The sequence below is a fragment of the Lonchura striata genome, chromosome 3 (genome assembly GCF_050655825.1).
Source record: "Lonchura striata isolate lonStrDom1 chromosome 3, ASM5065582v1, whole genome shotgun sequence".
In the NCBI taxonomy this organism is placed as follows: domain Eukaryota; kingdom Metazoa; phylum Chordata; class Aves; order Passeriformes; family Estrildidae; genus Lonchura; species Lonchura striata.
In genome coordinates, this window is record NC_140705.1 from 86,171,864 (window position 1) to 86,194,308 (window position 22,445).

At 41.4% G+C, this 22,445-nt stretch overlaps 1 protein-coding gene across 1 annotated transcript in view; it reads right to left on the reverse strand.

The window, feature by feature from the left end:
• KCNK5 (potassium two pore domain channel subfamily K member 5) overlaps positions 1-9,453 on the reverse strand; it is a 32,599-nt gene extending 23,146 nt beyond the window's left edge. The window contains exon 1 of the mRNA XM_021550436.3: positions 8,934-9,453. Within this exon, the coding sequence (XP_021406111.1) occupies positions 8,934-9,119 (186 nt within the window). The 5' untranslated portion in view covers positions 9,120-9,453. The remainder of the gene's footprint in view (positions 1-8,933) is intronic.
• Positions 9,454-22,445: the final 12,992 nt, after the last annotated feature.

A 22,445-nucleotide genomic window follows, 5' to 3' on the forward strand; every position in this document is an offset into this window, starting at 1 on the left:
ACTACCATGCACACTTTCAGATTCACAAAATTTCCCATATATTTGCAGGTTTCCCCTGAACAGCTAACACAATACAAATTGCAGGCAAAAAGTAATGTAGAGCGCTGATGTGTGGCAGGTAATTAACAGACTCTGTGCTCCATCACTTCTCAATTGTCCCATCCCTGAGGATGCATGAAAGCCAAACCACTTTGTCATCTTGCTACTGTAACAAAAGGCAAGAGGGATCAACTGACAGAAGTGCCTTCTGCTACTCTTTTCCTTCCTAGTCTAGATTTCCTGCAACTGACATCTGTGCCTGTTCAGCAGCATCTAGTACCTCCTCTAAAGCTGAGACAGAGGAAGCACTCATAGATTTCCAAGTAGAGAACCCTCAAGCTTAAGAGCTGCTCACATACAAGATGGTAAGGAAGTCCACAAAACCACAGAAAAGCTGCAGTTACCTCAAATGAGTGAGACAGTTTTTCCAAGATGCACAGAATTCATCTGAAAACACCTACTCAATATCTAGTGTGAAACTACTTTATGACAAATTTTCTCCACTAGGAGACAAGAAGTAGCCAGCTCTGAGGACATCTGTCCAAATAACCAGTTGTCTAATTGTAGCAGAGCTGAACAAGCATTATCAAAGCATGCAAATAAAGCCAAGGAACTCTCAATTTTGAACTATATTTTACTTCCCCCAAATATAAGATAAAGACATCTTTTCTCATTTTATTAATCAAGTTGACAGCTTTAGGACCTTGCAGAGACTACGTAACAACTTCATTAAAAGCACTGTTATCCTATAGTCACAATCCACTTAAGACACTACCAGAAAATCTAGTATTACTGTAACAAATAATGTAGAGACACAATAAAGATGACTACTGAGTTTGCTGCTAAACAAAGAAGCAACTTCAAATTTTTTTGCTCTCTCTCCCTTTCCTTGCCTTCCACCTGAAAAGCCATTAAAAAAGTTGGAAGTGGGCAAGCGGTATTTTAAAAGGGCAATTCATAGTGACACAGGTGAAAAATTTTCAGAGTGCACTGATAGAAATAAGAAAGAGTGAAGCATAAACTCCAGTGCCCTTCAAAAACCCTTGTGCCAACACGGCAAGTGCTGATTGCCCTCTGTCATCCTGCAGTCATGTACACACCACTTAGACAGGCCTGAAGCCTTAACTGGCAGGTTATCATAGATCAACTATTTAACTTGATTTTAACATATTTGTATTACAGTCTGTAGCTGGTTAACAGCAACTCTAAGAGCTGAGTATGTGGTAGACTGAGTGCTCCAGCCAGACTAATGCAAGAGAGGCTAAGGGAGAAGTCAGTATCACAGTGAGCTTGATTAAAACCTTATTTTTGCTCAGCTGCTTGGCTTCAAACACCTCCCCTGTTTCTTTGGTGCCTGAAGGAGAATCATCAACCTTACTTGCATTACAGGCCAGAAACAATCTACTTACAAACCACCTCTAGCAAGGAACCAAACATGATTCTTGACCAACTTTCCTCCAAAGCCTTTTTTACTCATTTGGAGTAGGCTGGGAGTAGCAAAGAAGAGCAGCAATAAGAGCCTTTGGAGGTCACACAGAGAAGTCATCACTGATAATCTGATATTTTAGCTAGGCAATCAAATATACTGTACCATATCTGGCTTTGCTTTCCACCTCAGGACCTTCACAACCCTTTGCAGAATTATATTCAAGTTCCATTTACTCACTTGTTGCCATTATCTGACAATCTTGTGACTTACTTTGTAGTCCAAATGAATGTTAACTGTCACTGTTGTTAGGAAGTATCCGAATACAGAGACATGTGATAGGTCCAAATGGGACATTTTTGCACCTCTTGCAACCTCAAAGAGACACACAGGCCTGGATTTTGTTTCTCAGCCGTTGGAAACTGCTTAAACACTATTTGCAAGATGCTGACACAGAACAAAGTCAATTTAGTATTTGCAGTTTTCTCAATCATAATCTGAGTCTACCTTTTCACTAAGACAAAAATACAGTCCTACAGACTGCCTGATCTGTAGCAATCAACCCCACAACAGAGGTTAAAAACAATTGGCCCATTAAGAAACATTACAGATACACATATGGTTAGAAAAGGAAACACAACCTATTATTTTTTTCCTACTTCCTTTTTATCACTCATGTTTCTTTCTCTTAAGAAAATCTGTGTATGAGGTTTGATTTAAAACATTTCAGGAACTATTTTGCACCCAAGAGTGTATTTGATTCACTCGAGTTCACACAACACAATGCAGAAAAAAAAATAATATCTTCACTACTGATTTGACTGTAAATAGAGTTACTAGGGCAATCCATGCCTAGGAACAATCTCTCCTGCCTACAATTCAAGTGTTGGTAAGTACATAACTAACAAAATAAAATCTAAAAACCCCAATACAAAGACATGGTAATATCGGACGGAAGGACACAGAAAACAAACAGCCAGCCTGAAGTTCCCTACTAAAGAACCTGGTGTTTTAAAAAAAAAGATCTAGTAATGCTAGAACCAGCAGTGCTGATAAGGAACCTCACAGAATCAAGACAGAAAATGAAGAAAGGCAAAACTCCGTCAAGCCCAAAGCATCCCCTCAGCAGACAGGGCTAGCAAAAATGCAGAGTACATATTGCATGCTTATTTTAAAAGTTCAATCGGCCTCAAAGTGTGGCTCTCCTGAGGATGTCTGTAGCACCACAGGTGGTGGTTCAGGATTTTAATTTAACTGAAGAGTGCAATTCTTCCACTTGTCCTTTTACTGCATTCTGTTACATACTATAGAGCAGACTCAGTTTGTGATGAGCTCAATTTGGACTAAACAAAGCCCAAAAGCATACTACTATTCCAGCCTACTCCAGAAAGAATTTAACTACATGTTCCAATGTATTCGATCCATAGAATCAAACAAGTGCCAGGACAACATAAAACCTCTGCAAATCACAGGCACTGTGATCAGCAGATTTACAGCACCAAAGTGCAAAAGCATTCTCCTTTGCTCTCCAGCTGATCAGATTATTTACTCTCACTTGTACTCCGGCTTGTTTCTGGGTTGTGTATTATTATGTTGACATCTAATTGCACTACCAGCAAGGAAAACAACTGTTCTGAAAGTCAACAGCATCCAGAAAAAAGCAAAACAATTCATTATGTTTAATTATTAATACATAGCAAAAACAACTATTTGTTTTTAAAAAGGAAATCCATACAAACTCATCCTTACACTGTATTTTCACTGGCTACAGAAGGTATCTTGCAGAAACCATATATACAGTATGTACCAAAGCATAGAACAAACTGTTGATAACTTGCAAAACGACTTGCATGCTATAGTCTCTAGAGCAGAGCTTGTCAAAAACACACCTATAGTAGCAGAAGGTAGCATGTGAGGTAACACAAACATTCAGCTCTAAGGTAACAGGAGGACAGCATACTAGGAACACTCAAAGATTAAGTTCATAACAGGAAAAAGGAAAAGCTCATAGCAGAAAAATTATGCCTTTTGATCGATTGCTATTGCTCCATCAGCAGAGTTGCAGTGTATGCACTATCAGCTTTGTTTAACTATGTTCCAAGAAAGTTCAAACAATTTAATGGTTAAACAGGGAAAAAGAAAAAAAAAAAAAAACACAACAGAAAAGCATGCCTGCTTACATTAGGTTTCCTATGTAGAAACATACAGAGAAAAGCTGTGGGGTAACACAGCAGGAAGAATTTCTTCACAGAAAGGGCTGTTCAGCATTGGAATGGACTACCCAGGAAGGCGGTGGCGTTACCATCACTGGAGGCATTCAAGAAACAACTAGACATAGCAATCAGTGCCAAGGTCCACTTGACAAGTAGGTGTTTGGTCAAAGGTTGGACTCTATGATCTCAGAGAAGACATCTTCCCAACCCTAATGATTCTGTGCTGCCTGTCCTCAATTTGTTTCTAATGCTGCAGTGGCAGCACCGATAAATCACACTCTGAGGCATCTTAGTCAGCCATGGACAGTGGTCCTACATTTTCATCTCAGTTCATCACTGCTAAATTCAGACAATGCATAACTAAAGATACAGATTTCAAAAATATAGGAATACCTATTTCACAAGCATAAGCCTTAATTTACACTGTCAAGTTTTTATATGAAAGATATTAGAACTTCACTTCATTGGCAGTCACTTGTCCTTGTCTGAAAGATGCTCAGCTTTACTTTGTTCAGCCTATGAAAAATGCTTCACCTTGAAAGAGAAAGTCAACTGCCATTCCAGATAATTAATTCAGTCCCCTACTTATCCACCCCACCTTCAATATCTTCAATGGAAGGGTTCAGGATGGTAAAGAGCAAACAAACAAACCCAAGTAAGTCTAGAATCTCATTTATGCATCTCCTGAAGAGCACAAAAAAGGGAAAATATTATGAAAAAGATGACCCTATTAACTTTACACTGAAAAATAAATCACTCTACAAACCCTAAGTAAAAGCCATAATCTCTGTTATACATTGAACAAAGCATTGAAAACCTAGTTCAAGTTTTTAAGAAAACTTTCTCTAGTTTGCAGACTCTCTCAAAAGTATTGCACATAGATTTAAACTTCGAGGTAGCAGTTTGAAATTAAAGCAATGTGGCAATGTTCAGAATCAGAGAATAAGCTTAACTTTTCTCAATTTAAGATAAATTCCAAGCTCAATGTAAGATAAATTCCAAGAATATACAAGCAAGCTTGACCATCTTCAAATACAAACCAAAATCCTGGAAATATACCTGCAGGTACTTGTGAAAAGCGAAGACACTTTAAAAACCAGAGGAGAAACTACTATTAATTCATTTAACTGTTATTTTCTTTAGCATAAACCATGTGCCATGTATAATCCAGCAGCCATCCTTAAAAATTGTTCACAGCACTGTGCTTTAGGTTTCTAAAGTTATATCTCAAGTCTGTTTAGAGTCTTGTACGCTTTTCAAATAAAGACGCCAGCTATTTGTTATCATACTCAGTATGTTTGTCTGCTTGCCCTAAACACAGGCAGCAGTTTCTCTTTTCATTTTATTGCTGTTTTGAAAGAACCATTTTCACTCATCTGCAAATGATTCCATTTCTTTTCACCAGCCTTGATGTTTATCAATAAAAAGCATATATTTTTTCAATTACTCTGGTGGACAAGTAGAAGATTTCCTGGTAAATAAGGCATGGCCCAGGGTAGGCAAACCTTTGCTCATGTGAATAGATATAAGGGTCAAGAGGGCACCTCCTTGCATGAATAGCTCCTTTATCATTAAAGCTGATGTTTCACAGCCAGGATGGAGCAATAAAGAGTAAAAGTAAGGAACTGGAGAAGAGGGAAGTGACTGAATAACCTTACATTTGATTCAGTTTTCCAAACTCCCTCCAACAGCAGGGTAGATAAAGGTGTCATCACTGGATGCCTGCTTTGCTGCCCTTCCTAAAGGGTCCCAGGACTTGGGGACACTGAAACAAGTGGCAATGACACGCCATAGAACTGTATGAACAGACAAAGCTGTTACACTACATTAAGATCCTACAATGATGAAAAATATGATACAGTGATATTAATACCAACAATGTTAATTTCTGCACACATTCCAAAGAATTATGAGACATTTCTCTTCCAAAATAATTGTACAAAGAGATAGGAGATTACACAGCTCCTCGTGTCAATACGCAGTTGTGGCTGAGGGCCTTTGGAGGTTTAAATAATGTGAATAATGTGGCACCTCAGCTACATTTAAATCTAAGCAATCGGCTCTACCCAGAAGAACATGGACCAGCAGAAATCAGCCTATACACTGCCCAGGGTGAGTCACCTTTAAAATCAGGGTCTATATAATGTTACTCTGAGAAGTGTTTAAGTACTTTACCTCTTACAGTTATGATAAATAGTATGGTATTCTCAAAATCAAAAGCAAATGGATTCTTCACACAAGAGACTCCTAAAAGTTGCTTTTAAGCAAGTTTATTTTTAGGCATTTCTCAGGATGGAGGGAAAAGGCTTTATTTTTAGCATATCATATACAATACTCAGCTTGTAAATTTCTGCAAGTGTGTTAAACACATTTCAAGAAACATTTATTGTGGTGTATTTCTACTGTAATACATTGTGAAATTTTAATTACAGAATATAAACCTTAGACAGTATTTGACCAAATACAGCCCACTTAATAATCAAACTGTTGGTACAGAGATGCTGATCTGTGAGCTGAGAATCTGTGCTGATAACCTACTTGTCTTTTTAAGTGCTCAAGATAAATGCTACAGATCTGGCTTTGTAGTCATGCCACAGTTTCCATTGCACTTTCAGCTAGCAATAGGCTCATTAACACATGAGTTAACCTGGGTGGGGAACAAGGGCAGCAGAGAGACAGGTCTCTGAATAAGTCAGTCCTTGCCACCTTTCAGGCTGCTTCTGGAAATAAAATCGGTATTGTTAATTCAACTTGAACGTTTCTTGGCATCCCTTCATTTTACCAACACCCATTTAAAATTCTACAGTTGGTGATATTTGCTGAAGAACTTTATCCAGTATGTTTTAAATTGAGGTCATAAATAGAATATCAGAGAAGTAACACCAAAGCTCAACATGGCTCTGTAAAGTCATGAGTATCAGTGGGGACCAAAAACAGAGTGGAAGAAAAGGCTTCAAGATGAAATCACCTATTGAAAAAAGAGACAACAGCAGAAAAATGAGTTAAACCACGCAAAATCCCAAGAACAAGTTTAGAGAGTCCCTCTTCCCCAGAGGAAGAGGCTCAGAGGAACAAGATAGAAGTTGGGATGAGGATGGGTGCAGAGGTGTTAAAAGCCCATTTTTCAAATCAAGGACTTCTGGTTGAGAATAGAGGTTTAACAGGAGAAAAGGATGATCAGGATTTGTGAAAGAGATGCTAGCAATGCTTAAAAGATTCAGCAGAACCCAACAGAAGCAGTGGCTGAGAAAGGACAACTACAAAGACTATTTCTGACATACTTTACAGCTTACTCAGGACAGAATCCTGATGTCCTTACATAATTCCCCCCACCATCAGTTAGCCTCAGCTAAGTTAGATTTCACCCTGTCATTGTCCTCTGTCAGATATGACACACTCCCCTCTTTCCCATCACTTCTTACACAGAAGTTGAATACAAACAGGCACAAAACTACAAGCCTAAAGACAGCAGGCAGTAAGGTTTGCAGTTACCAATAAGAATGAAACAAAGGCATTTACATTTGAGCTAACCTGAGCTGAGGATGACAACAGAATATCTATGTGGGATCATCAGTCTAGCAAGACTAGGCATAAAAAGTAGGACAGGATTGGAAGAAGTGACGAGGGAAACTATCAGCAGGGGCTAATGCATTGAAGAGGAAAGGCCCTCCACATTTTTTCATTATCATCTTGTATTTTAAGAAAAAATAAAAACCCAAAGCCAAAAAAAACCCCAACTTTCTGCCACTTCACGATTCATATGCATCACAGGAAAAAAACAATAAACATAGAACCCCGTAATTATTCCCTCATACCAACATAATTTTCATAATAAAATAAGGAAGAATGTAGATTCTACATATTGTCTGCAGCAAGTTAAGTGTGCCAGGCACATCCCAATCCAAACAATGCTTTTTTCCCTTGAGGTCATTAAAACAGGTTTGGGATATTATCTAGAGTCATTAAAACTCCAGAACAGCAAAAACATATGCCAAACACATAGCATGTCTTTCATTTTCCAACATCTCTTTATAGTTTCATGCCTCTATCCACCTGTTCCACTAAATACCACAGGCACTTAACAAGGCACTAAGATGGGAACAGTAAGGACACTGCCACCGGAAAGCTTTGCTAACTGAAGCAGACAATAGGAAGCCACCAACCGAAGAAAGGGAACTTTAACCACAAACTTTTAGGATAAAGAATCTATACTCTTACACGATTGCACAGTATCTATTACACCAAGAAAAATAATGAGCCACTTTGCCACATTCTTCTGTATTTAAGCATTTTAACAGACTTCTAGTGAATTTGAAAATATAATTTTTTTAAAAAACCCAAACATAATGAACAGAAAATATACTCGGTATAAACATTTCTAAAATAAAAGTCCCAAATGGCTCACTCTCACCACAGGAGCCCCATATATCTGGGCAGTCTGTGTTTCATAGTTCACTACTGCTTACCACAACATTTTAACGGATTCCACATCCACAAGAAGGCACTAAGTTTATATTGCTCTCGGATTTAATACACGAATTAAGACTTAGCTTTGAAGAGCAATCTGCCAGATAAGCGAGATAGGACGATTATCAGCTCCTTATGTCTTGGAAAAAAGTCTGTCTCCTAGAGTATAACAGCGCAAGAGTTGCGAGCATCCCTCCGTGAGAGCCGTGCACCATTTCCCCCAGTTACCCCGACTGACCTGCGGGACCCCCAGACATCTCTCCAGCATTTAGTAAGGAAAGAAATAAAAAAAAGAGAAAGAGAAGAAAATCAGAGGATCGAGAGGATGGAGACACTTGGCTTCACTTTCCCTTCCTCTTAACACAACATCCATTGCGGCAGAAGAAGGCACCCTGGGTGCTAAAACAAGAGCCGCATTCACGGGCGCTGGGTTGAACAGCGGGCGGGAGCACACTCCGGGAGGCACCTCTGGGCCGCCCAGCTGAAAATCAGCCCCCAGCTTCTTTAGGACTCAGAGGGAAAGAGAAGGCAATGCGGCCCTATTTAAAGGCTCCGTCGTTAACCAGTTAGGAAAGATTAAGAGGTTTCCCAACGCTCCCGCTCGAGCACCGTGCTTTGTGAAGGCACAGACACGGTCGGGCTGTGCCGTGTCCCGGCTGGTTCCTCAGCCCGCCCAGCCGCCCACGGGTGCGGGGTTTTCCGCTCCAGGGCGCCCGGCAGCACCTGCTGCCGCCGCCGGCACCCCCCGGCTCCAGCCCCGGTCCCCACCCCGGCGGCGCTCGCCGTACCTGCAGGATCCTGTCCAGACCCTCTTGGCCCAGGCAAGGGAACTGCTTGAGCAGCTCCGTCTTCTGCCGCTTATAGTTGTCGGTAGCCGAGCGCCAGTGGGGCTCCTCCAGCACCTCGAAGATCGCCGCCCCAATGGACAGGTAGAAGATGATGGCCGAGGTCAGCAAGGGGCCCCTGTCCACCATGGTGCTGGCAGCAGTTAAGGAGGGCGGGCGGAGCGCGGCGGGTGGGCGAGCCGGAGCGGGTGCCCCGCGCGGCGGCCGTGGGTGCCCAAAGCCGCCCTGACCTTCCCCTGACACCTCTGCCTACCCTGGCCGTCCACCGTACCTCCTTGCCCAGCTTCTGCCGCGTTCCCTTACAGTCTTCCACACTCCTCTTCCACACTCCCCTCCCACTCTCTCCTCCTCCCTCCTCCGCGCCGCTCCACTCCCCCCGGGCTGTCTCCTTCCCCTTGTGCTCTGCCCTCCCTCCAGAGCAGCGATTTGAATCTGGTGCTCTCCCGCTTCCTCTCTTACCCCCCCTCCCTCCCAGCCCCCGCCCGCGCATGCGGCGCTGCCGCCGGGGCGCGCCGGGACCCGCGGCCCGGCCGGCGGCGGGCGGTCTCCGCGGCCCGGGAGGGCGGCGGAGGGCTCCGGCCACCGCCAGCCCCCGAGGGGCCGCCTGGGGGAAGGGGAGCGGAGCCGCCACCTCCGTTCTTCCCGCCCTGCCTGCCGGGAGCCGGTGTGCGGCCGAGAGGGCAGCCCGGCCCTGGCCTCTTCCCCCTGAGTGCGGTCGGTCCCTGCGCCCGCAGCCGTCCGTGCGTTCCTCTCTGTTTTTTTCCCCAGAGTCAGGATAAGAAGGGGTAACGTTGCTCAGTTTTATTTTACTTGTTCTCTCGTGCCGTGAGGTTCAGCGGAATTCCTCGTTTTCGACGCCGGGAGGCTGTGAAACGAGGTCTGTGGCTTTCCTGGATGCATGGAAGCGTGGAGAGAAGCTGAGCAGGAGCTTTGAGGAGGAAATACGTCCGTCCGCAGATTGCACCCCTTCCCTGAGACATCTGTAATGCCTCACACGTGGGCATTATAGATGTCCATTTCTTTCCTGCTTTTGGTACCCTCAATAAATAACGCTATGTCCCTGTCTGTGTATTTGGGAGGGAGGGGGAAACATTGGATAGTGGTTTTCCATCAAATGCTCAAAACATCTTCCAGGCTGAAGCTCCCTTGAAGCTTAACCCTGTTTGTGAAGCCTTCCCCAGAAGCCGCTTACAACCATGCACAAGCCCTTGCCCCTCCGTGTTCGAATGGGGCTGGAAATGGGGTTAAATGGGTCAGGGAGACATACAGTGATGATGTGTTATGCACACTGGCAAAGTGCTTTTGGTGTGGACAGGGTTCATCTTACAAACATTATTTTTGTAAGGGTAACTTGTTTTCTTTCTCCTTCAGCCCCCGCAACAGGAAGTAAACACTCAAAAAGTGGAGTAGTTCATATCAGTTGCATCAACACTAAGAGATTTGGGGTGTATGTTACTCAGTTGGAGTACACAGACTAAAAGGCTGAGATAAGGCTGTGCAGACGTAGTTGAAATGGGAAGAGGGGGAATGGAGGAGAATAGGAAAGGCAAAGAAGAGAGGTAGAAAATATGCAAGAGAGTATGAGAAAATAAAAAGTAGTGCACATATACGGCAGAGGACCATGCATTGGTTAGAAGATATACGGAGATACGTATATAAAACTGAATCAGGCCCAATGGATGTTCCTGTGATATTGCCCCCAGGAAATCACATGGTCCTTAAGTAGTCCTTCCGACTAGTGTATACATCTGCAAGAGGTTCCTAGCAGCCTAAAAGCAGGACTGGAGAAACCGCAAAATCCACAAGCACATTAAGTGATCAATCTTTGCATGGGATTTTCTAGTTATTTGAAGGAAGCATTAAAAAGGAAAAAGGATTTTCAAACTGCAGTAGTTTAAAAAATAATTTATATATACTGGAGGAAATAGCATGAAAAAAGCATCATAATAAACATTTTTTAAAGTGTAATAAACTATGCTAATTTTTTATTAAGGGAAAAATGGGGGATGCTTCATGAAGTTGAAAGGCTGTAATGTCCTTTTAATTAAAAGGAAAATAAGAATTTAATGATGCACATTTACCTCATTAAAATTATTCCCAGATGTTATCACTTGGCCCAAGACCTTTGCAAAACTTGAAAAGCCATTGGCACAAATTAATAATGTGAGTATCTGTCATTGTCTCACTTGCTGATTTAAATGTAAAGTTTAAAATAGTATGTAAGTACTTCTGGCAAGTGACTGAAAGAATTGAAGAACTTTCAGTAGGCAGATTATGATACAATTTTCCTTTTGGTGCTCTTGCACCTTCTGAGTCACCTGCAAGTGGTTAGGTTATTCTGACAGGAGCAGCAGTAGCCTGACACATTACAGCAATGCTGCACTTATGTGTTCCTGACCCTGAACATCTGTGCTTCATAACTGGAAGGTATTTGATTAAATTTTGAAACTGTATTCTTCTCCATATGTCTTTAAGTCTCTAAACACCCATTTATTCATTGAAACAGTATCTTACAGGCACAAGGAATGACACAAATGACCCTGAACCCACTGCAGTTACAGAGCACAGATAAGAGCAAAAACACGTTCAGGCATTTTACAGAAAGTTTGTGATTTTGATTCAACAATTCTACTTTCCAGTCTAAACTGCCAATCACTGATTGCATAATTAGTACTCTCAGCAACTGAGTCAGTCCGTATTTAAAAACAAACAAGCCTGTAAATCACATACCATTTTTCCCTGTGTTGAAATGCTATTTGCACGTGTTAGACTGTCTCCCTGTGTTTCTCTGGGTTTTAAAGATGTGAACCTGGTAAGGAGCAACATCCAGAAGAATAGTTTATTCCCCAAGGAACCATAACCAGCTACTCCTGCAAGTAGAGGTGATCTGCTGAGTATCAACAAACTTCAGGCACTTAGATATTTCACTTTGATTCCATTGTCTTTTGCAGAACAAATTACAAGGTATACTTTCACATTGCTGGCCAAGTAGTGTGGCAAGAAGGAATGTTTTGTGTAGCTGGCCTCTCTTTGCACCTCCTGATCTAAAATGCTTCTCCTGACCTCAGAAAATATATTATATCCTTTTATTCATGGCCCTTTTCTCCTCTTTGTTTCCCTTGGATTAAACAGTACCCCTATTGTCAGCCCACAGCACCTGCCACATAGGCCCCACAGCTTTTCATGCTAGCTAAGTTAATAAAAAGGCTGAGGTTATTCACTCACAGGCTTTTAAACCTCATTTAAAAATCAAGGGAGAAACAGCAGAAAGCACTGTGGTGAGTAATACTACAAGTATCAATCATTTGCATTATTTGCATAGGACATTATTTCAGGCTGTCCAGTCCAAAAGAAAATCTCTTTCATCCAAGCTGTATGTCTAAGACACATTTGCTGTACAGATGTTTCCTAAGACAGCCTGGAATTAATGGATAAATGTCAGAAAATGTTTGGGATAGAGCAAGTAAGAGACATTATTTGGGCAAATGAAACCTGTCATGTAGTGGCAAAGACTGCATGTTATACAGGGTATGAACTATGGGTCTCTCTTCAAGCCTCTGCCGTTTTTCACTTAGAAGCCTATTTTTGGCTTGTGGATGACTGCTCTCAATGCCTGTCAACTCTGCATCTTTCATTTATTCTTTAACTGTTGAAATTTACACACCTCCAGTGCTGCCTTGAAGTGTTATGCATCCAGCCACAGATGGTTTAACTAAGTTGAGGGGTGCCCTGTCGTGACTATCATGAGCAGTTTTGCTTCTTTGATGCAGTCCAATGCACACAGAAAGGGTAAGGGTGGTCTGCAGATGATGCAGAATTTTATATGAGGCATTTGTGAAAAGTTCAAAAATTCTCCATGGGATTGTTCATACCTTTTGGCTTAAGTATTTACAAAAGCACATTTTATGCTCTGAATGTATAGTAACACATAGTAAATCATAATAAAAATAATAAAAACCTTTTCCAAAACAACCTGCATACCACTGCAACAGACTTCTTTACCCCTGGACAGATAATGAGTGAAGAAACATCACATGACAGATGTTAGTTATACTGCTTAATGAATAACTGGTGATGAGTACAATACCTGTGTGGAATGGCTGTAATATGTTCAAGGAAAAATATGCATCTGGATCACCTGTTTTTCACTGAGGTACCTGCAGTGCTCTAAAGAAATGCCTTCATTGGGAAGAAGCCTAGGTATTTCAACAGTTTTTCTGCATCTGTTTCCTTGACTGCCTTGTTCCTCAGCCATCCATAGCAGTCACTGGATGATTAAATATTTTTTCTTCAAAATATTTTTAAAATAAATACCCTGGCCTTCTCTTTCTGTTCCACCATGACCTAATTGGTAGTGCCAGAAGCTTTATAGCAGTCCTTCATGCTGACATTCATGTCAGTGATCTAAGAATTTCAGAATACAGCTCTGCAAAAGAAGACCGACTTGTACAATGTCAGTCCTGGAGTGGCTTTTACCACCATGATACCCAGAGGACATTACTCTTCTAGATAATATGCTCAAGGATAGCTGAGCACCATGGTAACAGAGTCAGTGAATATGCAACAATCTGTTATTTTGTTAGATAAAACATCACTGTCAAGTCTTATTTTTGGGTCATTAAGAAGGAATTAAATTTTATTTGTGTATAGTAATATGGATGAATGTTTGCCTGCTGTCCTGAGACTTGTTTCCCAAACCAGTTTAATTTAACTTTTATCAATCTGGTGTCATGTAGTGCATGCCTTCCCTAGTGTTACTGCCTGAATGTGGCAGTGCTGGATTAAGGGGGGGATTCAAGGAGCAGTTAGCCTTCACCATCTCTCACCTGGGTTGCACAGCTGTGTGTCTTATGTGCCAGGTTGTGCAATGAAGGGCCTTGTATGTGACTGAGCAGCTCCCAGATTCAAACTGGGCTCCCTTCCATGCATGGTGTGTAGCACTCACATTTTGTTAGTCAACATGCCAGAAGAGCTGTTCCCATCTAACTCTTCCCTTTATAGAAAAAAAGTCTTCACATTAATTTTGGCAGAAGGAAAGCAGAGAGAAGGTTGATGGCTTTTTTCCCCTCTTGGGTGAATAAAAAGCCTCATGCATAACAAATGAAGACAGCTATACATCAAAAAAACATTGAAAAGGATCATATTTTTTTCATCTGTTCTCCAGTTCCAAACCCTGTAGCAACAGCTTGTGAGGTTAGATTGGATCTTGTCTAGGGAAAGAAAAGATTGAGTAAGTAAGTGAAAAAGTTGGCTACATGCAGTTAAAGGGGTATGGATTTTTAAGATTTTTGTTTTCTATGGACATGAGTCACTTTTGTGCTTGGTGTCCTGGAATGAAAGAAGGGTCATTGACCATACAGTCTCTGTGCATGTGCCTCTGCCTTATGTTTAAAGGGGCTTTGGAATAAGACAAGAGTTCCTGGCATAGTCAATCTCCACAGCCCCTTAGCCTGTCACATGGTTCATTGAGATCCCTCTCCATCACATGTGGTATTGGGAAAGAAGACAGCAAAGGCTGAGCACTAACTTTCACAGCTGTCCTGTAAGTGAAGGGCTTGCAAAGCTGTTAGTGGCTTTTAACTTAAGCTTTGTACCCTCCTAGACCATCATCAGGAGAGGTGTTAAGAGAGTTTGGAGGAACTTGGATTTCAGTGTTAATGCCTTCCAGTGGTGCCTCCCATATGCCAAAAATTCAGTGTAAAAGTAGCAAGTAAATCCAGGTGACTCACAGATATGACTCTTGGGAGGTAGCTTGGCGCAAAAGTGATTGGGTTAGAGCATCAGAAAAAGTCCACCTGGTCTCCTGCTTTTGTCAACAGCAGGACTGTTGTCATTGCTCTAAGCATAGAAGTTCCCTGCAAGTCCTAACTACCAGGTTTCATGGTGAACACCATGCTCTTGGCTCTCAGTAACTTTGTAGGGATGTGTGTATGCATGGTCACAGTCAATTATCAGATAATCCATGACTGAGGTGGAAAAGCAAGTTGAATGCTGGGTGTTTTCCTTCTGTTGTGTAGCACCTCAGCAGTGCTCTGTTCATCATTCTGTCTCACAACTGGAACACAGTCCAGGGAAACTGAAGAAGCAGTGAGTGAATGGAAGCAGACTCAAATTGCCCATGTTGCTGCTCTCCTTTGGGAGCTCATAGGGAAGTCCTGGTAACTCGGGTCAGACTCACAATGGTTCCAACAATGAGATTTGAGGGAGGCCTAGAGATAAGCAGAGTTGAGGGAAGGCACACAGTATAAGGATAGTCAACTCCTGACTATACCTGTGCATCTGCAAAAATCCCTTAAGCAGTTGGGAGACAGAGAGAGAATATGGGGAAGGGAACACTGACCCCATCAAAACAAAGGGCTGTGGTGCTCTTTAAGGGCATCCAAACAGAGGTGAACATCCCAAATATTTTTATTCATTCAAGAGGACCATGTGAGGCTGAACATCCCCAGGGAATACTGCATTGCCAACACGGGTTATAGAAATTAATGGTTAGCAGCCTATTAGAGGTTTCACAACTCATTTCCTTTGAATATTAGTTATTTCTTTTGCCAAAGAGAGGCAAAAAAGGGGAGGAGGAGGAGGAGGAGGAAATAAAAACTAAATGGGCTAGATCATTTATTTTATAAGATCAAATCAATAAGCAGATGGGTGAACTCTGCAGATGGCATTGCTTCAGTCAAGACAGAAAATTCAGTGCTTTCCCTGCATGTGTTTTTTTGCAAGATTTCTTTGAACAAGGAAGTGTATGCAAATAAAGAGACAAATTTGCACATGCTCATTCAGCTCAGCACCCATGAACTCTCCCTGACTCTGGGTACTTTTAACAATAAAGATTCCAGGCTGGGGAGCCTACTTCATATTCTACCCTTGCTTCAGTACTCCCTACTCTCACCCCCAATCTTTTGCAATTAAATGGCAATCGGAGTTAATAAAGGTGAGTCTGTGATCCTATAAAGCAATTTGCATCATCAACTTTTGTGATGAAATTTTCACAGGGGAAGGAGGTGCAGCAGCATTTTGTTCAAGTAGAGGTTGCCCTGGCAATATACCAAGAAGCCTGAAGCCCTTAATTTTCCTAAGAGAGATTTGATTACTGCAGCCCATATCTGAGTGCAGAAATTTGTCCTGCAGAAACTACGCTCCCCCACCCCTTCACTCCCCCTTTTCCAAGATAAGTCTAAAAGTATTCTGGAGCTTACAATCTTGCATTACTGCTTCTTTGTCACATACACATGGACAAGCTTGGGCTGGCTTGCTGAAATTATTGTACTAGGTCTACAACAGATCACAGATCTGCCTCTGCCCTACCAAAAACATTATTTTCCATAGCTGGGTTGAAGAAACTGCTGCTTTTACTAGAGAGAAGTGGCCAGTTGACATTTACTGTGTTGGATGTTACTTCAATGTGTTTATTATAAACAAATGACAATGCAACTTCCATTCTGACTAAAGGAACTTATAATCAACACAGAGCTGTTAAAACTTGACAAATAAGTAATGTCTAAGCCAGATAAATAAATGAGTTGTAGGAGAAGTCTTTCTTCTGCTGTACTGCCTAGTGCAAATACAGCAGCCTTGCTTAATAAAGGAGGCCTCATTTAATTCTGGGCTTGTCTCAACATTAGTTTTTTACAAGCACTTTGGACAAGATCATTAATCCTGCCTGTATCAACTGAAGACATGCCTCCCAAATTTCCTTATAATGTTGAGAAAAGACCTAGTTACACAATTATACCTAACTAACACATATCTATTCTCAACAGTGGGAAGTGAAGTTTTTTGCAGCTATCAGAGTGTACAAATGCCTTGTATGACATTTAGAGAGATTAAATTCCTTTGCCCTGCTCTATACCTGGACTGCTTGTAGGGCATACTGCTTGGAAAACGTGGGAAGATTACATTTTGAATATCTATTATCATGATAATGTTGTGGAAATCTGATAGCTGTTATCAGAGCAGTGTGGTAAGGACATTGCTGGGGTTCATAGGTAAAGAAGAGAGGGGATTTTGATATCTGCCATTAGTAAAGAACAGTGGGAGAAGCTGCTGTGTTGCCTCACTGGCAAGACACAGTGATCAGGCTGCTACTGCCATAAGCTGGACACTGGAAGAAAGGGTGGGATGGAGCCTACAGGAAGTGTTGTGCGGGCTGGCTGCCATGGGAGGCCTTTGCGGCCATATGGTAGGCAACAAGGCCACACTGATACTCCAGCAACACATACTCCAGCTATCATTTTTATCTTCCAGAAAAAAGTTGGCTTTTCTATCTGGGGTGACTAAACTAAAGTGTTTTTTCTCCATTTAACCTTGATGCAAACTCATTTGTTTTTGAACAGAGATTGCAATTTTAAAGATGCAATTCAAATCTGAACTTTTCCTTATGGTCCCGACTGTGTGGAGAATTCCTCTGATTCTGGCAGTTTTCCATGTTAGAAATCTGATATAGTTTACATTGATTGTGGTTTAGACATAAAGCTTGAATTTGTTCCTATGTGGATAGAAGGATTGAATATTGTCAAACAGTGGTGCAGAGAGAGAAAGGAAAAAGTAAAAATGCCTTGAATAATATAAAATATGGGATCTAGCACTGCTAAAAATAATCTTGTGGTCTTTTCATATGTGACTTTTGCAGTTCAGCATAGGCTTTTTGGACAATTGAGTACCCACTTCAGGACCAGGGAGCAGGGGTTGGGAAGAGCTCACAGCAGCACCTTGACAGCTTGCCAATGCACATACAAGCACTATGCACCTTTCTGTTAGTCCCTGCAGTGAATTATGTTTTCACTTGTACCTTGCAGAGTGAATAGCAAATAACTTTAGACTATAACACTGTCCAATCTGTTCCCCCATATGCACTCATTTTCCAAAGAATACACTGTACTGTGCAGTAATGAGCGTGTTCAAATAACAATGGAAAGAATGATTCTGATATTCTCCTGAACTAATTTCAGAGCTGCATATCCAGTTCTCTGCCTTTTTTGGTCAGTCTCCTTACACCATTTATGCCTGCTTTTAAACAGACTGGGTAGAAGAAGAGATTCCAGCACACCTGAGCAGACTTTTAAACTCAACTCCACAGAAAGGCAGATATTACACAGCCACAGCTCCCAGTACATTTTTATTTCTTAAAATTATGCAAATTATGTGTTGGTAAGGTAGATAAAACTGATTGTAGGAGGTTACACATGAACTGGAATGCACGGCACAAAAAGTAGTTTCTTTCCGTAACACTAAGTATTGTCTCACATATGAGAGACAATGTATCAGAACTCAAAAATCCTCTTTTAGGCACCTGTAGAAAACCACTGAAACCAACATGGGCCACCTGTGACATGCAAAGCCCTCAGCTGAAACAGTCACATTCACAAAGATGAGCTATGAAGTCCCCTATGAAGTCCTCCAAACTAGAAAGATTTATTGCTCTTCTGGGGCCAGTTTTATGCACATAACTTATTCCCATTGAGCTCTGGTCTTATACCAGAGTTCTTCTCATGGTATCTTCTCTATGGCTAGTCCTGCAGCCAGCTTGTTTTCTAGCTGAATAAGCTGCCTCTGCTGTACTTGGGCCAATAGGGAAGACAGTGGAATCAGACACATATATAGGATAACAATAGCAATACTGTTACTATAATAACAGTATAGAATTACAATAATAGGAATATTCTTTATTCCTTGTACTGACTTTCTCCCTGAAGGACTGTGCACAGCACAACACTAAGTGAATTTCAACCCTGTGTACAGAGCCAGCACATGGTTTCTACAACACCTGGCTTCTACTTAATGCTAAGGTTGGCTCTAAGTGGGAAATAACTCTTGTTACACTTCTGCACATAGGCAAATTTTGATTAAAGACAATGAAAGATTATTTGGGAAGAGTGAGAGTATTTTTTTCTTCTTCTCATTCTAGAAATGATCACCAAAGCCCTTCTGCCTACTGAACTATAAAGATAAAGAACAAAGGCTGAAACTAATACGGGGAAAGGGAAAGGTTTTACACCACCAACTGTCCTGTTTGAGTGGTCCATCTCCATATGTTGCTCATGCTTGGACAGTGCAGTTTCTATTGAGAAATATTCCTGTTTGAGCATCTGCCTCATGCATTGATAGTTAACAGAGCATTGTGTCATAGATGGTGCCTGGCACAGGGCATTGCTCTGCTATCAAAGCTGAGCACAGGGGCTGCAAGGACATGGGTGAAGGCTCCCAAGTGCACTTGCTGAACCAAATACTTAAAAAATAGTGTCTTGTAATAAGACAAGTAAAAAGCAACAAGCCTCTGATGGAAAACAGACAGCCCAATTAGACAGACATTCTATTTAAGAAGGAGATGGATAGAAGACCTCCATACCTCTAAAATCCTCCAGCTCTTGCAGACAAACAGGTCTCCTTTTAACCATTTTCCCAGATACATTTCAGCCACAATACAAAACAAGTCTGACTCAGTCCTTTGCAGACCTCTGAACTGTCAAGAGCCTGGAACAGCGAGACTCTGGAACGATTGCATCACATGAGGGAGGTGGTCAGAGGGAATCATCGCTTGAGAATGCATGCCCACATCTCAGCTCCTAATCCTGGTCTGACAGTGGGCATGTCGGATCATGCATGGAGGAGATGCACAGGGCATGCCACTGCTGGCAGGTGCGTGTTGTCTAACAAAGTTGTTTTGAATGCTGGCCCCTGCAGGTTCTCCTTCACCTGCTCCAGCCCCAGGCTGAAGAGCTTCCTCTCCACAGCCGCAATGCTGGCAATGGCTCCTACCTTGGGGATTGCTACTGGCAACGATGGGCACAGGAGAATGGTGCTACTTTAGGGATGGATGCAGGAGGATGGTGCTACTGCAGGGTTGGGCACAGGGGGATGCTACTGGAAGTGGAAGAGTGGCAGCAGAGGGACTCCCACTCAAACAGCATTAGGCTCAGCAGGACTTCTCTTGGCATTACCAAAGGATCATGCCATTGCCTTTATAACTGCAGAAATACTGACTAAGGCTGACGTTTCTATTTAGAAACAGAGAAATTTCATCCAGTGAATATGTATTTCTTGGATGTTATTTGGCTTGCCAAATGGTTGCAACCTGTCAGCCCTCAGTTTCTTCCTACCAGATCAGCCCAAGGCCTGAAAATACTGTGTCTTGTATCTTATTGCTGAAAGACTGGTTTGTGCATGCTTGATTAGAGAGGTTCTGTTAGGAGAATCTGTTACATAGAGTTTACTAAGCTCCTTGTAGTTTCCTCACACAGCAAATAAGTCCTTTCCCCTAGAAAAACATTGAAATTATCAAGGGATTGGCATATGTTAAGGAACTAAAAAAAGATAATTATAACAAGAAGGTCAGAGAATATGCAAGTTCTTTGGGTTGCTGTGTTTTGCAGACAAAGTTCTAAAAAGCACTTCTGTTTAAGGACAGAAACTGTGGCTCTCTGTACCCTCAGAAGGGTGTCAGCAATTGCAGAAGTATAGAGGAGAGGAAGTCTCATGGCACCAGCTGAAGGAAGGAGGAGCAGCGGCATGAACAGTGCTCTTTTCTTCATTTCAGCCAGCAAAGAGGAACCACCAACTCTGTCACTAAACAACCAGGTCTCTTTTCTGTGCTAGTAGTATGCTTCTCCCAGCCCCTGCTTCAATTTAAAATCATCTGTCAGAGAAGTAAATACAAATGCCCCAGTTGAGAACTAATTTGTATCACAGAAAATGAATAGAACCAATGGAGTCAGGAAAAAAACCATTTTAAAATGGGCTAAGTTTCATTGCACTCACTTCTATTTGAACTTGCTGAAGTTCAGATATGTTCAGAACTGGAGTTTTGGAGCAGATTCAGCTCTGTTGTCAACTCACTTATAGTCTGATTATTTGCACAAAATAGTGTGCACAATATATCACTGTAGCTGAAAATGTAGAAAAATTAACTCTGAGTGCAGTGGTTGTAATATTTTTTGTTTAAAATACTTTAAATTATATGCTTAAGAAAGCTGAAGACAAGTATGTTTGAAGATATGCTGCTTAAGATACTCAACCTTAACCTTGTACAGATAACCACATCATAAACTCAAGCACTCTTAGATTCAAACTAGCTGGATTCATCAGGAACTCTTTAGCTGTGGACAGAATATATTTCAGGAAGATGGAAGTAGTACAAAGTAATCATGTTATGAAAAGGCTTTTGCCTTGTTCTGAGGTGTAGAGCAGATTTGGCTCAAAAATGCACTATCAGAAGCTCTTTGAATTAATGTAATAATAGAATATGGTGCTTTTATTTCTTTTAACTAATAGTCTCCAAATATTTTTTAAGTAATATTTAGCACTAGCTACAGGTTTTAGTTGTGGGAATGTGTTTAAATAGGCAGCTGTGATATGATCATGTGATTTACCCTGATTCACAAAATTTAAAACCAACAAAAAACCAAGAGTAAATAAAAGGAGGCAGGGACAAGGAAGCAAGAAAGGGGCCAGGGAATCAATCCAGATTGGAATGGAAGTTTTGCCTCCTATTCTTGCTGGACAATATTCTCTGTCACAATCATTCTCAATAATTTATCTGACCTACAGAACGTTAAGTTACACACTGTTGTGATTCTATGTAATGTTATTTTAGACATTTTTTATTTACTTCCTTTTTGACCATTTACCAGGTTTCCTCAGAGAGGGATAATGAAGTCTACCTTCAGAGAAGCCCAAACTGTATTATTGTACACCCCAGTTTCTAAAGCCAGCTGCTCCTCAAACATTAGAATGGGCTGTATCTGTCAGGCCATCGCTTTTAATTTTCCCAAACACTGGATTTTGTGCAGTGCTTTATGTGCATGTAATTGCAATTACACAATTGAAATACACTAAAAATATAGCTTTATAATATGTCTTTGTGTTGTTACTCAAGCGAGGTTGCTTCAGTTTCTGGCTTGTCACAAGAACCAGTCACATAAGAAATATACAGGTCTTTTCACATGAGAGAAAATTAATACTAGGAACTTTGTAACTAAGAAGATGTTGGGAGATGCACGTCCATTAAAGTCTCTGACTAACAAACCAGGGAAATGATGGCAGATCACTTGTTACTATGAGAAAGATGCTCTTGCAGTTTCCCCACCCAGTAAAGGCTGGGTCTAAATGTTTGTTGTCAGTTGCTAGAGAGCCTGTAACTTGACATAACCAGCGCTGATGTCAGGACTTCAGGACTAATACTGAGCTAAGATCTTGTCAGCATTTATAGTTAACCTTTTTATTACAGATAGATGGCACAAAGCAAACTTAAGTCAATATTTACCTCTACTGTTAAAAGCAAGAAGAAGGGAAAAGAACAGTTCTTCAGGAAGGCTTGATAGCCAAAGAATACTGTCCTTGTAAATCTGATAAATAACAGACAGTCCAAATTTTTGTAGGAGCTCCAAGGTTTCCTGTAGGATTCCTTTAGATAAGAATTTGAAGGGTGCTGGTTACTTCCAAAGGTACGTTCCTCTC